The sequence below is a fragment of the Dipodomys spectabilis genome, unplaced genomic scaffold (assembly GCF_019054845.1).
Source record: "Dipodomys spectabilis isolate Male_0828 unplaced genomic scaffold, ASM1905484v1 ptg000042l, whole genome shotgun sequence".
In the NCBI taxonomy this organism is placed as follows: Eukaryota; Metazoa; Chordata; class Mammalia; order Rodentia; family Heteromyidae; genus Dipodomys; species Dipodomys spectabilis.
The window spans coordinates 14986765-15003300 of NW_024870719.1; the positions used below are offsets into that span (position 1 = coordinate 14986765).

The 16536-nt window shown below is 42.3% G+C and overlaps 1 protein-coding gene across 2 annotated transcripts in view; it reads right to left on the reverse strand.

Annotated features, from left to right (window-relative positions):
* Positions 1 to 4224: 4224 nt before the first annotated feature.
* Cdkl1 (cyclin dependent kinase like 1) overlaps positions 4225 to 16536 on the reverse strand; it is a 57919-nt gene continuing 45607 nt past the window's right edge. For both annotated transcript variants that reach the window (XM_042677978.1, XM_042677976.1), the window contains exons 6-10: positions 15500 to 15700; positions 11031 to 11113; positions 7634 to 7690; positions 6393 to 6548; positions 4225 to 4815 (exon numbers count right to left, since the gene is read on the reverse strand). In XM_042677978.1, coding sequence (XP_042533912.1) covers positions 4714 to 4815; positions 6393 to 6548; positions 7634 to 7690; positions 11031 to 11113; positions 15500 to 15700 — 599 coding nt within the window. In that variant the 3' untranslated portion in view covers positions 4225 to 4713. The remainder of the gene's footprint in view (positions 4816 to 6392; positions 6549 to 7633; positions 7691 to 11030; positions 11114 to 15499; positions 15701 to 16536) is intronic.

The window sequence follows — 16536 nt, forward strand, 5'->3', positions numbered from 1 at the left end:
TAGACATTCAGATGTGACTTAGTAAAATTACTATCAGAAGTAAGAAAATATGTATATTTAAGTCTTAAGAAAAATGCTTAAGTAATGCTTAATTCTAATGTATTAATGTAAGTATATAGTAAATATCTCAATGTAGATATTTAGAATTCTTTAAATTTATTTAACTATAATATATTCTTTATTGAATTATAGTAGTTTACATTTTAATTTTAAAATTATGAAGCATGTTACTATACTTGTGCAATTATGAAAATTGGAAGCTCAATTATAGATCCATTGATGGAGTCAGTTATGCAAGGTAGACTGGTTGTGGAGGCCTGCTTACACATGCTTCCCAAGGGCTTCGTGCATTTCTCATAAGCCTGCATTATTGTGTTCTTCACAATGACAATATAAACCTTTTCTTTTTCTTTCTTCCTTTTTTTTTTACAGTACTGGGGCTTGAGTTCTGGGCGCTGTCCCTGAACTCCTTTTGCTCAAGGCTAGTGCTCTACCATTGAGCCACAGCACCACTTCTAGCTTTTTTTGTAATTAATTGGAAGTAAGAATGTCATGGACTTTCCTGCCTGGACTGGCTTCTAACTGCAATCCTCAGATCTTAGCCTTCCAGCTAGGATTACAGGTATGAGCCATCAGCACCCGATTATAAGCCTTTTTTTAAGTCCCCTTTCTCCAAGTAAAAAATTGCTGGATAATTTGTCTATTTTGTCATCTCAAGTTAGTATTTTATTAAAATCATAGATGAGGGCTGGGAAGGTGGCTCAGTGGTAGAGCGCTTGCCTTGCATGCATGAGGCCCTGGGTTTGATTCCTCAGCACCACATAAGCAGGGGAAAAAAAGCCAGAAGTGGTGCTATGGCTCAAGTGGATGCGCACTAGCCTTAAGCTGAAGAGCTGAGGGACAGCGCCCAGGCCCAGAGTTCAGGGCCCACAACTGGACCCCCTAAAAAATAAAAAATAAAATAAAATCATAGATGAAAGTCTGGAATTCAAATAACTTTTGCTAACTGCGATAGAACAGCCATACATACCAGCAGACTACACTTACTTTTCATCAATTAATGCCAGTGGCTCATGCCTGTAAACCATTGCTACTCTGGAGGTGGAAACCTGGAGGATTGCACTTAAAGCCAACCTAGGCAGAAAAGATCAAGAGATTCTGTCTCCATTAATCAGCAAGATGCTGGATTGGAGGTTTGGCTTAAGTGGTAGAGCACCAACCATGAGCAATCAAGCTAAGCATAAGTGTAAAGAACTGAATTCAAGCCCCAGGATTGGTATACACACATTCTTCAAACAGAAAATTTTAATATGTCAATTAGAAATTAATTTTTCTTCCTTCAGTATCTTGGATGCTACCTTCTATGAGCTCAAGGGATATCAAAAGAAGTAGAAACACAAGCAGAAAAGTGAAGCTATATCTAGAAAACCATAATAAAGTATGCCATAAATAGATAAAAAATATTTTATCCACTTGAAATAGCTGGTTCTTTTATTATCATTTGCTAACTTGTTTGTGAGTTTCTATATGTTTTATTTGAACATTAAAAGATTAAATATAAGATTGACCAAAAATGATCTTAAAATATATTTTTTATGATACTGCTTTCAGGCAGAAATGGAACTTTAGTTGTATATAAGCTTATAGGGAAAATATTCACCCATAGTTAATGAGGAAATGCAAATAGCGTATAGCATAAGTGATATAATACTTGCTAGTATCACTGTCGTTTACAATTCAGAAAGTAGTAAATAAAAAACAAGGATGTAGAATAGTCTTATATGATGAGGTGGTGATTCCATGCTGAAAAAAGGGATTATGGTTAGATGAGCATAAGCATACAGTCAATAGAACTGAGTAGAGAAAAGATGAGCCCTTTTTCTCAGGTTTATTTCATTCCTGAGTTGAGACGACTAAGCATGATGTAGTTTGGAGCTGCTTTTCTAGTCTAAATGTTTTGCTGTAAAATTACTGAGTGATTTAGGTGGTTATAGTCATCTGTGTCTGTTAATATATTGTTCTTGGGTTAAAGAAAAAAGGAAGACAATTCTAACTAGTCACAGAAGTTGGATACCCTTCCTCATCATTTGAGTCAAAGCTATGTAACAGAAATTATATGGGTCAAGAAGCTAATACATTAGGAACCGTATGATAAGTAAACTAGCTGGGTAGCCAGAATTCTTGAACAAATGACAAAATGTGGAGAAAATTTAGTGGATTACTTAGCAGTAAGTGAATGGGGACAAATGCTGTCATGAAAAAAAAATGAATACAGGAAGAAACTGAGCATGTAGAAGAAACAATGTGAAGATAGAGTAAAGTGCCACATTGAAGACTGGCTGAGAATTGCTAGAAAATAGTGAAGCACATGAACCAGAAATGGTGATGAATGGTAAGAAAGTGACATGGGGCTTTGACACCGTTGTGTCCAGGGTCAAGGAGGAAAAAGCTTTGGTTAGTACTAAGTAAGCCAAATCAAAGGCAATTGCATATCATTATAAATCTCACTATACAAACCTAGAAATCCTCAATATGACTTTGTACTACTTTCTTATTGGTGCTCATATATTAGTTGTTAGAATAGAATGTATATGTATACAAGTATATATGTGTGAGTGTACATACATTTGTATATACACCTAAAAGATGCTTTAGGGAGTTAACAAAATATAATTTAACAAAATATCAGTTAACATGACCTGAAGGTCACAAACAGTTCTAAAACGCCTAATTTGTAGAACTATCTCCAAGCCTGAGGCTAAGCTAGGGAGAAAGAAGTACTAATTAATTTTAGGCTGACAGGTTCAGTTCCTGTGAAGCTTGGTGGTCTTGTTCTACCTGTTGACCACCTGGGTCAGCCTCTAAGATTCATGCCATTGGTTTTGTTTTTGTTTTGTTTTGCAAGTCCTGGGGCTTGAACTTAGGGCCTGGGCACTGTCCCTGAGCTTCTATTGCTCAAGGTTAGCACTCTACTACTTGAGCCACAGCACCACTTCTGGCTTTTTCTGTTTATGTGGTACTGAGGAATCAAATCCAGGTCTTTATGCATGCTAGCAAGTACTGTAGCAACATTCCCAGCCCTCATGCCATTGTTGAAAGGCAATTTAGGTTAGCAGGTGTAGATGGATTAGTAATCTATCTTGACAGCAAAAATGACTTAAGTTGTATTTTTTTACTAGAGATAAAGAGAAAAACATAAGCTCAATAGATCACACTTGTAATCCTAGCTAATTGAGAGATGGAGCTCAGGAGGATCATAGTTCAAGGACAGACTTGGAAGAAAGTTCTTGAGACACCCCCCCCCCCCAACCACTCTCCCCACCCCCCACCCCCTCCACCCCCGTCTCAACCATCAAAAGCTAAGCATTTGTAGTGCACCATCCCAGTTATATGGGAAGCACAGTGAGGATTATTGTGGTCCATGCCTACCCTGGGTATAAATGCAAGACCCTATCTGAAGAGTAACTAAAGCAAAAAGTTCTAGAGGTATGGCTCAAGTGGTAGAGCACCTGCCTAGCAAGCACAAGCCCTCAGTTCAAACCCATGACTGCCAAAAAAATACTAGAAGGTATATATATATGTGTGTATACACACACACACACACACACACACACACACATATAAACAAACTGGTACACAAACATAAAATTGTAGTATTTATTTTTTTGGTCGGCCGTGGGGCTTGAACTCTGGGCTTGAGCGCTGTCCTTGCGCTCTTCAGCTCAAGGTGAGCGCTCTACTGCTTGAGCCACAGAGCCACTTCTGGTTTTCCAGTGGTTTATTGGAGATAAGAGTCTCACGGACTTTGCTGCCCGGGCTGGCTTTGAACCATGACCCTCAGATCTCAGCCTCCTGAGTAGCTAGGATTACAGGTGTGCACCACTGGCGCCTGGCTTGTAGTATTTTTTAATAATATGTTTTTAGATATTTTGAGCAACTTATATATATTTTTAAAGTGTGCTCATCCTTGACTTGAACTCAGGGTTTAGGCACTGTCACTAAACATTTTTTTCCCCCTCAAGGCTAGCACTCTACCCCTTGAGTCATAGCCCTACTTCTAGCTTTTTGGTGGTTTACTGGAGATAAGAGTCTCATGTATTTTCCTGCCTTGGCTAGCTTTGAACCACAGTCCTCACATCTCAGTCGCCTGGGTAGCTAGGAATATAGGCGTGAGCTACCAGCGGCTAGCTCAAAGAATGTTTTAAAAATATAAAAATCAAGAGATAGAGCAAGCAAACAGGAAATATAATTTTAACCTTTTCATCTCAAGAACTAAAATTATCCTTAAATACGTTGAAACAATCAGAAAGGCAGGAGATAAGATTCAAGGCAACGGAGATCCAGGAAAACACAGCCATTTTGTAATCCATTTTTTACATGTGGTATATAGTACAACTGAAGCATGAATCTTTTTGATATCATTAATTTTTTTAGAGTTATGGGCAGTAGACACAGTTCTTTTCATAAGCTTAGCAGCTGAGATAAAAAAAGAAAAACATAAGTGAAACTCTAAACAAGTTTTTCCTTTCTGCTGTGGATCGAATCAGCAGACCTAGGTCTGGAATTTCCCATCGTGTCTTGCCAAGTGGCCTCCCAATCACTTGCTTATGTTTCCTCCTGGTATGTTTACAATACTCTTGCTTTGTTTTCAAAAGTGTATGTTTTGTGTCTTCAACATTGAGCAATTCTTCCTTTATCATCAATCTAAGCTCCTTAAATGTTTGGAAAACGGTAGCTAAGTTTCTTAGTATTACAGTAGTATTTCTTGTTATCCAAAGCTGGAAGGATGCTGCTGCTGGTTAGCTGAGGTAGGTACTGCAAATGAAAATGCAAAACACAGTTAACAGGGCCTTATATTCCCCCCCTCACCACCCCCCCAGCCCCATTATTTAGAATGCATCACAAAAGGGGCAATTCAGGAACTTTTTCAGCACATAAATTCCCTTTTGATTGTGTGTGTGTGTGTGTGTGTGTGTGTGTGTGTGTGTGTAATATGATAGAAAATGGAAGAAAAACATTCTAACACAGTAAGTGGCCTATCTCAGGGCCCTGGGGTTCGTGTAGTACCTATTCCTAATGACCACTGCATCTATTTCCTCCAAACCACACACAGCCCCAGATGCATTCTGTTTTAATCAATGGGGGCTACCAATGGAAAGACTTAGGCAATATAAGGCATAGCTTAGGAAGTACATAGAAAATCCAGAAGTGACCAAGAGCAGCCAGTCCAACTATGGTCTATCTGTTCTAAATTGCTAGATTTTGCCTTCAATCGAGACACTCATGTAAGGCCATTTAAACACTTTGCACTAATCAGGATTTTTTTTTCCCCCAGTACAGGGCCCTTTGAACTTAGGGCTCACAGGCTCACTTGGCTTGCTTGCTCAAAGCTGGTATGCTCTATTACTTGAACCATGCATCCATTCTAGCATTTTGTTGGTTAATTAGAGACAGCATCTGGACTTTTCTCCTAGGTCTAATCTCAGCTCCCTGAATAGCTAGGATTGTAAGTGTGAGCCACTGGTACCTAGCTACCAGTCTGGATTCTTAATGAGTTCTCAGAGTGCAGTTGGATGTTGTTGTTGTTGTTGTTGTTTTGTCAATCATGGGGCTTGAACTCTGGGCCTGAGCACTATTCCTAAGCTCTTCAGCTTAAGGCTAGTGCTCTACTACTTGAGCCACAGCACCACTTCTGCCTTTTTCTGTTTATGTGGTACTGAGAAATGGAACCCAGGGCTTCATGAATGCTAGACAAGCATTCTATCACTAAGCCACATTCCCAGCCCTGGATGTTATTCTTGAATGTGCTAGTGATCTACCACTTGAGCCACAGCACCACTTCTGGCTTTTTCTGTTTATGTGGTACTGAGGAATGGAACCCAGGGCTTCATGCATGCTAGGCAAGCACTCTACCACTGAGCCACATTCCCAGCCCTGGATATTATTCTTGAATGTGCTGCCTTGGTGGCATCCTGCAAACACGCATGGCTGGATTTACCACAGCCAATTCTGGCAAAGGACTAGGGAAAATAGTTATTAATGTTGTTAATAGTTGTTAATATTAATACAGAGGGTAAACCTGATTTCATTTTCAAAAGCGCAAGGAGCATGTACTAGTGGACCTGGCTGTGTCAGAAACTCCGGATCCCCTGTGGCAGCAGGAAACAGCAGGCAAAGGGCACCCTTTAGGACTTGGGAAGAAGGGGCTGTAGGAGGCAGATGTCCCTGCGTCCCTGATAAATCAGGTAATTGGTTTCCTAGTGCCAGAATGAAGAGGTCAGAGTATGGTAGTGGTTTTGAACTCAGATTCCAGCTCTGCATATGGTGGCAGGTATGCAAGCATTTGAAACTATAACCTTGGGTGTTTTTATACCATAGTACACCACTCTTACCCCAGGCACGTGCTTCCGGCTCTGCCGTAAGGTCTTCCTCATTTGTCTGTTAGGTTCTCTGGTCAAATCCCCTACTTTTCTGATGCTGTCAAAATATGGGTGCTGTAGTAGCTGTTCACACGTCAGCCTCTCAGCAGGGTCCATGTGCAGACAGCCCTGAAAAAACACACAATTCTTTTAAATCGTTTGAGCTTACTAATCTAGTAAGAGTAAACTCATTTTTTTATCACTTTAAATGATGCAATAATTGTATTTATAGAGTACAGTGAAATAATTTGATATATTTTTCAAATGTGTAATGATTATCAAATTAGGGTAATTAGTATTTCCATTTCCTTAAATACTATTTTTAACTTTTTTTTTTTTTTTATCAGGGTCTTGCCCTTGCTAGGCAAGTGTTTTACTAGTTGAGTCAACCCCCAGCCTTTTTTGCTTTAGGTTCACATAGAGTCTCATGCTTTTACCTGGGCCCCAAACCATAATCTTCTTAATTCCATCTGTAACTGGGATTATAAATGTGAACCACCATGCTTTGCTTGAGCTGAAGAATGCAAGGACAGAGCCCAAGACCAGAGTTCAAGCCCTATGACCAACAAAAAAAAAAAAAACAAAACAAAACTAGAGATCCTCAGATCTCAGCTTCCTGAGTAGCTGGGATTACAGGCATGAGTCACCAGCATCTAGCCTTTTTTTTGGGGGGGGGAGGGGTCTGGTCATGGGGCCTGAATTCTGGGCCTGGGCGCTGTCCCTCAGCTCTTCAGCTCAAGGCTAGTGCTCTACCCCTTGAGCCACAGTGCCATTTTCGGTTTTTTTTTTTCTTCTGCTTATGTGGTGGTGAGGAATTGAACCCAGGTGAGGAATTGAACCTCATGCATGCAAGGCAAGCGCTCTACCACTGAGCCACCTTCCCAGCCCCAGCATCTGGCTTTTAAACAACATTAAAATCAAAATGTATTTCACATGTACTAGGAAGTTACTATTTAAAGGTTTATATACCTCTGAATTTTTTTGAAGAAAGAATCCCTTTGTAAAACAAATACTACCCTTTTAAATTTTACATTTTGTATAAATTTAGATTTAAAATATGATGGTAGGCTTATTTAAAGGACACAGATGTTTCAACTATAATAGAATATCCCCTTTTAAAAATTGAGAGAATTCTAAAAAGAACACTTCATGAACTGGTACATGTAATGCTGATGACAGCTATTGTCTTATTTCTGCTGAAGCCATAAATTTACCTTCAAGAGCTCCAGGGCAGGATAAGAGATATTTGGAAATTTTAACTCCAATGGTTCCTGTTGAAAAGAAAAGGAGCCTTTAATTTATGACATACATTCAGATTAAGGTTCCTCCAAAGGCAACCTTTCTCTGGAATAGAATTATCTTCTTGACACCTTCCTGGCCACCTCCACCTTTCCCCAAGTCACCTTCCCAGTAACAGCTTCTCTCTGTCTGCCTCTGCCTCTGTTTCTCTCACTGTCTCTATCTCTCTCTTTCTGTCTCTGTCTCTTCTCTTTTTCTTGGTGCCAGTCCTGGCACTTAAACTCAGGGCCTGAGCATACGCACTGTCTCTGAGCTTTTTTGCTCAATGCTGACACTCTACCACTTGAGTCAAGCTCCACTGGCTTTCTGGTAGTTAATTGGAGATAAGAGCCTCTTGGACTTTCCTGCCAGGGCTGGCTTCAAACCCTGATCCTTAGATCTCAGCCACCTGAGTAGCTAGGATTAAAGGGATGAATCCCAGCATCAATCTCTTAAGCTCCTCTCCTACTTCCAAATGACTTTCCAAATTTACTTCCTTTTTGGGGTGGGGTAGGGTAGGGGGATTCCTAGCCATTCCCTTTACATACTGAAGAAGCTAGCAAATTACAAATAAATTCTAATGAAAAAAATAAAAGTTTTTGTTTTTTTTTTTAACCACAATTTCGGTAACTTGCCTTTCCTGAGAAAATCAGGCACTGGATTATTGTATTTTACACTCCTATAAAGGGAGCTTCAAAATACAGTTTTTTCTTACTCAACTGAACAGATGCTTCATGGATTTCTAGCATAAACACTGTGTCTCCTCCCACAAGAGCCTGTGGGTCCCCAATCCGCTCCCAGCTTAAAGAGTCTCCTGAGTAGGCATTCATCCATCTCCCATTGGCCATATAAGGCTATTCTGCTCAAGTCACATGCTGCAGTCACTGAAGGAAGGCTGCTGACCAGATAAAGAGACATCCCACTGACAAAAGCTATCTGAGGAGGGAGGCTGCTGAAAGAAGACCAGCCAAGCTGAGGAAAACAAATGGCCCTAGTGTGTTGTGGGTATGAAGATAGCACAGTGTAAGCGGCTGGCCAGAGCAACTGGCCAGACTCATCTAATGAATCATCCCTGTGCTATGTATGGCCTAGCATTGGAGTGCAGTGTTATGACTGAGAACCAGCTCCAACTATCAATTCGCAATTGTCTACATGCAAATCACTGATTACAGGGCAGAGCCTGACTTACACTCTCTCAATCAGCTTTTTACTCAGGGCTGGTGCTCTATCACTTGAGCCATGCCTCTAAGCATTTTCTGATTAATTGGAGTCAGAGTCTTAGATTTCTCTGCCCAGGTTGACTTCCAACTGGATCCAGGTGTCAGCCTCCTGAGTAGCTAGGATTACAGATGTGAACTATTGGTGCCTAGCTGAGCCTAAGTTTCTTACATTCAACAGAAGGGGAGAAAAATCCTAAAGCAGATTTGTTGACAAATCTGAGGGTGTTAATACAAAGCACTTAAGAGTAGCTTCTAACTCCCTTTCCCTCCCCATAGTCATAGTTTTTCCTCTTGTGTGAAATGTGGGGATTGATATGATGTTGGCTAAGATCGGGCCCTGCTGTCTCAGCAACAATGCCTCTGAGGAGGCCTGCAGGCTGCTGGTGATGCACACCCCAGCCTGCCAGTGGAGCCAGTTCCTCACTCCCAGCAACCATCAGGCCTCCCTGTCGAGGTTACTGACCCCGCAGAGGGACTGCAGCACAGATGTTGAAGTGTTCAGCCCCCGCTGCTTCTTCCTGTGTTTGTGTCAACAGGAAATCTCCTGCAGGACCATCTCTGAGAGACCATGGGAAGGTTTTTACATTTATGAAACCTGGGCTGGTTCTGATGTCTCAGCACAGACAATCCAACTGGAAAGTGCTAAGGGATATTTGGAGCATAACTAGGAATGTGCAGGTCACCAGGGAGCCAGCTGGGTCGTCTCCCATCTGCCAGGTGTCATTCCTCCCTCTCTGTCCCAGCATGACCCATTTTTCCTAAAGCTGGTGCTGCAGGACAGGATGGGGGGAGGGTGCTGGGGCAGAAGGGGTGAGGGAAGAGACAACACAAGCATGGGAACAGACGGAACTTGCACTAGGAAACTCTAAGTAACTGTAGGGTTCGTTTCTGTTATCTGGATGTGGTGGCTTGCATCTGGGATCCTAGCTACTTAGGGAGGCCTGTAGGTAGGAAGTTGAGGCTGAGGCTGGTCTCAGGCAAAACCTTGAAACCCTACCTGAAAAATAACTAAAAGCAAAGAAAGGAAAAAGAGGGCTGGGGCATGGTTCAAGAGGGTGAGCACCTGCCTAGTAAGCATGAGGCCTTGAGTCCAAAACCTCACTAATGCCTTCTCCCCCCTAAAACCCATAAAGAATAAAAAAAAGTTGGGGCTGGGAAGGTGGCTCAGTGGTAGAGCGCTTGCCTTGCATGCATGAGGCCCTGGGTTTGATTCCTCAGCACCACATAAGCAAAAAGAAAAAAGCCGGAAGTGGCGCTGTGGCTCAAGTGGTAGAGTGCTAGCCTTGAGCTGAAGAGCTGAGGGACAGCACCCAGGCCCAGAGTTAGGCCCCACAACCAGTAAAAATCAAAACAAAACAAAAAGAATAAAAAAAGTTTACTTCGAAATATCATTACAAAGAAATACTGTTAATATTTTTGTATATAAACATATGGGCATTTATTTAACAAATATAAATCTTTTTGCATGACTTTCCAGAGGTTTATTTGTATTATTTTATACTTATGATATAATTTGTATATATACATTATATATTTTGTTAAATGTTTATTTGAATTATATCAGATTATATACTGTTTGTTTTATGTACTGTTTGTTTTGTTTTATATTCGTCCATCATAGGTCTTGAACTCAGGGCCTGGGCACTGTTCCTGAGCTCTTTTGCTCAAGGATAGCATTCTACCATTTTAGCCACAGAGCCACTTCCAGTTTTCTGGTGGTTAATTGGAGATAATGTCATGGCCTTTCTTGCCCAGGCTAGCTTTGAAACATGATCCTCAAATCTCAGCCTCCTGAATAACACAGCCTCCTGTGTATACACAGATACACAGACACAAATACACATAGACACACACAGACACACACACACACACACACGGATCCTGAGCTACCCAGAATCAATTGATAGCAATGATAAATGACAGGTCCAACCAGGGAAAGAAGTTCCCTGGTTGGCAAACTGTTTCAACATTAAATCAGCATTGAGACTAAGAGCTTGTTAGCCAAATTTACTCTACTTTTCCTTTTCAAAACTTCCAAGGCAGAGTGAGCCATGGGGCCCAGATAAGTTACTAGCAAAACCTAGCCAGCCTTCTCTCTAAATTGGTCACTCACCATGTCTTCAGGGTCTGGGATTTCCACTCCACTGAAATACTGATTCGTGCTAAATACTTGTTGGTGTCTGGGTATGAGATCCCCTTTAAAACAAGAAGAAAGATAGAGGCAACACTTGTTAACAAACAGCGAACTATGGTCCCTTTTATGGAATCTATGTTTGTATCTATACCACCAAAAGATGCAAGGTGGTTTTATTTTTCTCCCAATCAAGAGAAGCATTGAGTATTGAGCTCTACAACAGACAGTACACCGAGTCAGGCCCAGAGGTGGTAAGCTACAGAAACACAAGGCTGCAATACTCTTTTATTTATTTATTTTTTTGGTTGGTCGTGGGGTTTGAACTCTGGGCTTGGGTGCTGTCCCTGCACTCTTCAACTCAACGTGAGCGCTCCACCGCTTGAGCCATAACACCACTTCCGGTTTTCTAGTGGTTTATCGGAGATAAGTGTCTCATGGACTTTCCTGCTCGGGCTGGCTTTGAACCAGAATTACAGGCGTGAGCCACCAGCACCTGGCTAAGGCTGCAATACTCTTGCTCTCAAAGGTTTACCATGTATTTGAGGAACCCAAATCAAGCAATTCAAACAATATATGCAAATAATGCGTTAAAAAATAACAAGTGTGGGGCTGGGAGGTGGCTCAGTGGTAGAGCGCTTGCCTTGCATGCATGAGGCCCTGGGTTCGATTCCTCAGCACCACATAAGCAGGAAAAAAAAAGCCGGAAGTGGCTCTGTGGCTCAAGTGGTAGAGCGCTAGCCTTGAGCTAAAGAGCTGAGGGACAGCGCCCAGGCCTAGAGTTTAGGCCCCATGACCGGACCCAAAAAAAATAAACAAAAACAAACAAACAAAAAAAAAAACCAAGTGTAACAAGTACAAGTTGAAATTATATTAATTGAATTCTGACAAAAATGTACATGTCTAGCCATTAGAACAATTCCTGACATACAGCAGCAAACTCTCAATAAATATTTTAAAGAGAGAGGGAAGACAAGGAAGGAAGAGAGAAAGGAACATAGAAGATTATGGAAGATTTTTCAGATAGAAGGACTACATTCCAAATGGAACCATGATTTCTCCTTCTTTCACCAGTTACTAATCTGTTGGAAATACATTTCATCTACTGTTTAGAAGATTTATCAGAAGCATTGAATCAAAAGAAGCATTTTTAGATTCCAGGAGCCTTTGTGAAGCTCAGTCTGCACACATTGCAGCCACGTGAACCAAAATCCCTCTCATGTAAAATTCTAGGGATATTACAGGAATTTTGTTTGTATGGAGGTACTCTGGGAGGCCTTGCTGGGCTCTGGGAGGCGTTTGGCAGGGTGCAGTGGAAATGAAGAGCCTCCCGACAGAGCCCTGCACATGCTACCAAATGAACGAGGCTAGAGTTCCTATGCTAGAGTATCACATTGCTGAATTTTACTGAACTCGCACACATCCAGGAACCTCATCCCATTTTAAGTGATCAGGTAGCCTTTAAGCAAGGGATCAGCGTTAGCTACTCAGGAGGCTGAGATCTGAGGACCATGTTTTGAAGCTATCCTGCTCAGGAAAGTCCATGAGATCCATACCTCCATTTAACCAGCAAAAAGCCAGAGGTGGAGCTGTGGCACTGGCCCCTTGAGCACACTAGCTCAAGGATATAGTTCACAGGTCCTAAGTTCAAGGGCCAAAACCAGCATGCGCGCGCACACGCACACACGCGCACACACACACACACACACACACACACCGTAGCCTCTGATTCCTTGTCCCAGACCCCAGTGAACATTAGCATGATAAGTAATTTTCAGTACCCTAACAACCTTTTTTCATCACAACTGTAGGGTTCTAAAATCACTGGAGGAATACCAGAAGGCTACGTGCCTTCTGCCTGGACTACAAGATGTCTGCAATATTCAGACACTGGTAAAGGATAAATTGAAATATAAGACAAGATCTCACCTTTAGGAACCTTCGAGAAACAACAACAACAAATACAAGGCAAGCTGGACATTGTAATGCAGAGGCAGGAAGAGGGTTGAAGGCCGGCCTGTGCTATATTGTCTCTCTCAAAATCCGGAGTAGGGACATAGCTCAGTGCATTGGCAGTGTTCTTGCCTAGCATGCACAAGGCTCTGGGCTCAGTCCAGCATCTTCCATAGAGTCAGGATGATCCAAAGTAATTAGGTAAACGGGTTAAGAATATACAAATGAAATGACAACAACAGAATACAGGTTGAATAGCCCTAATCCAAAAATTCTGAAACCCAAGGTGTCCCAAAACCTAAAACTTTTTGAGTGCCAATGTGACACCACAAGTAGCAAATACCACGTGACCTTACATGATGGGCTACAATAAAAACATAGACACATTAACAATATTGTATGTAATTACCTTTAAGATAAGGTATGAGGTGGATATAAAAGTATTCTGTGAGCCGTGCGCCAGTGGCTCATGCCTGTAATCCTAACTACTCAGGAGGCTGAGATCTGAGGATCGTGGTTCAAAGCCATCCAGGGCAAGAAAAGTCCATGAAACCCTTATCTCCAATTAACCACCAGAAAACCAGAAGTGGTGCTGAGGCTGAACTGATAGAGCACTAGCCTTGAGCTGAAGAGCTCAGGGACAGCACCCAGGCCCAGAGTTCAAGATGCATGACTGACAAAAAAAAAAAGTATTCTGTGCTCATGAGGCATGACAGACAGATGAGAAGACAAACAAATTACATTCCTTTCAGCAAACATCCAAAGGCTCAGAAAATAAAACCAGGAAATATGCTGAAAAAGCAGTGAAGCACCCCTCCCATCACACCTACTTCTGGATGCTAAAGCAAAAGATTAGGTGACCTAGAAGAGGCTGTCTAAATCTGCCATCTCCTTCAAAATGGTAAAAATCTGGGGACTCTTTATAAAGGAGTAGACAGAAAGAATGCAAGGCGTGCCAGGTGCTGGTGGCTCACACCTGTAATCCTAGCTACTCAGGAGACTGAGCTTTGAACCCAGAAAAATCCATGAGACTCTTACCTACAATTAACCACCAGAAAACTGGAAGTGGCACTGTCTCAAAGTGGTAGAGTGCCCCAAGTTCAAGCCCCACGACCAAGACACACACACACACACACACACACACACACACACACACACACACACACACACACACACACACACAGACTTGTTTGGACAAAGAAAACCCTAAAAGTTACCTGAGTTTTGAGTGAGCCCCACTTAGCTAGCTTACCTACTCAGAACCATTTTTAAGGATTAAGAGTTGCTAGACTGAAATACCCACATATACTTGCCCAGCTCAAAAAGTATAAAAGCTACAGCTAGGAACTGCTATTTTGAATCTTTTCTTTTGGTCCAAGACTGATTTGAACATAGTACCTGATACTTTCACTCACTGGCTAGAGCTTTACCAACTAAGCCCTGCTAACCATTGCTTGAATCTTTAACTCCCATTTCCTGCATGGAGAGAAGAAAATGTCTCCATTTCTCCCTACTTAAAACCTGTTATACTAAAATAAATCCTTGCTAAAGTTTTCATCTTATAAAACTTTCCTTTGGCTGGACACCGGTGGCTCACAAGGCTGAGATCTGAGGATCACAGTTCAAAGCCAGCCCAGGAAAGCAAAGTCTGTGCAACTCTTATTTCCAATTAACCACCAGAAAACTGGAGGTGGTGCTGTGGCTCAAGTGGTAGAGCGCTCGACCTGAGCTGAGCTCCCATGCCCACAGTTCAAGCCCCATGACCTGGCGGGGGGGGGGGGGGGGGGGAGGGAGGCAGAGACAAAAAAAAATACCTTTTCCTTTGTGTGAGACACCCTGAAATGCTTTACATGAGTGGATCTCAAGAATTTGTGATTTTTCTGGGTGATTGGGAAGCAGAAGAACCTCATCATCCATTCTCCTGTCACATTTAGACTTGAGTCCCAGTCCTAAGATACCTCATTAAGGATATATAAAGATTCCAGAATCTGAAACACTTCAGGTCCCAAGCATTTTGGATATGAACTAAACTGTGAAAGCGTTCTCCCAACTGCTAGGCTTTTTAGAAATGTAAATTTCTACATGGAAGTTAAGTTAATGCAAATCATGTCATCTAGGCATTTAGAAAATGTTCAGTGATTGTTCATTATTTTTACAGAAACAAATGTGGGTATTGGGCTGGGAAGGTGGCTCAGTGGTAAAGCGCTTGCCTTGCATGTATGAGGCCCTGGGTTCGATTCCTCAGCACCACATAAGCAAAAAGAAAAAAGCCGGAAGTGGTGCTGTGGCTCAAGTGGTAGAGCGCTAGCCTTGAGCTGAAGAGCTGAGGGACAGCGCCCAGGCCCAGAGTTCAGGCCCCACGACCAGACCCCCCCCAAAAATTAAAAAAATGTGGATACTTTGAGGTTTCCAAGATGCCCTTTCTGGAACACTAAGGGCGTCAGATAAGCTGGGAACTTGGCTCTTTGTCCCAGAGGTGGGACAAAAACCACACTTACCCAAGGTTTTCCTAATCAGATAGAGCTGATCCATGTCGGACTTTCCAGGCCACAGAGGCACTCCTGACATTAGCTCAGCAAAGACACAGCCAATTGCCCAAACGTCCACTGGGGGGCCATACTGTGTGTCCCCCACCAGCAGTTCAGGGGAGCGGTACCACCTGGTAGCCACATAGTCTGTGTAGTAGTCACTTGGTCCCGCTGGCCAGGGATGGAACATGGAAGACAGAACAATGGAATCCTGCAATCAAAACTAGGAAGGAAACACTTATAGAATCAAGTTCATACCCAAGCCTGTGGTTCTTTGAAATCACTGTTCTCAATGCTGGATTGTACATTCAAATCACTTGGAATATAGCACATAAAGAATTACTGGTGCCGGGCACCAGTAGCTCATGCCTGTAATCTCCAATTAATCACCATAAAACTGGAAGTGACGCAGTGCGCCAGTGGCTTACTCCTGTAATCCTAGCTACTCAAAAGGCTGAGATCTGAGAATCGAGGTTCAAAGCCAGCCCAGGCAGGAAAGTCTGTGAGACTCTTATCTCCAATAAACCACTAGAAAACTGGAAGTGGCACTGTGGCGCAAGCGGTAGAGTACTCGCCTTGAGCTGAAGAGCGCAGGGACAGCACCGAGGCCCAGAGTTCAAGCCCCACGACTGATTTAAAAAAAACAAACGAAGTGGTGCTGTGGGTCAAGTGGTAGAGCCTTCACCTTGAGCTGAAGAGCTCAGGGACAGCACCCAGGCCCATGACAGACAAAAAAAAAAAAAAAGAATTACTAGTGTTCAGGCCACACACCAAACCAATTAAATCAGAGTCTTCTTAGGGAAAGCTTAGGGCTACAGCATAATTTGTCACATTCTGCAGATGATCTGAATCTGCAGCTAAGGTTTCAAATCATTCTAATTTTTTTGGGGGGGGAAGGGGAGAGGTAAAGAAACAGTAGTGAGGTTTGAAGTCAGGACCTTTGAGTTTGCTAGGTAGGCATTGTACCACTGACCACCACTTCCAGCCCCAAATAGCACTTCTGTGAA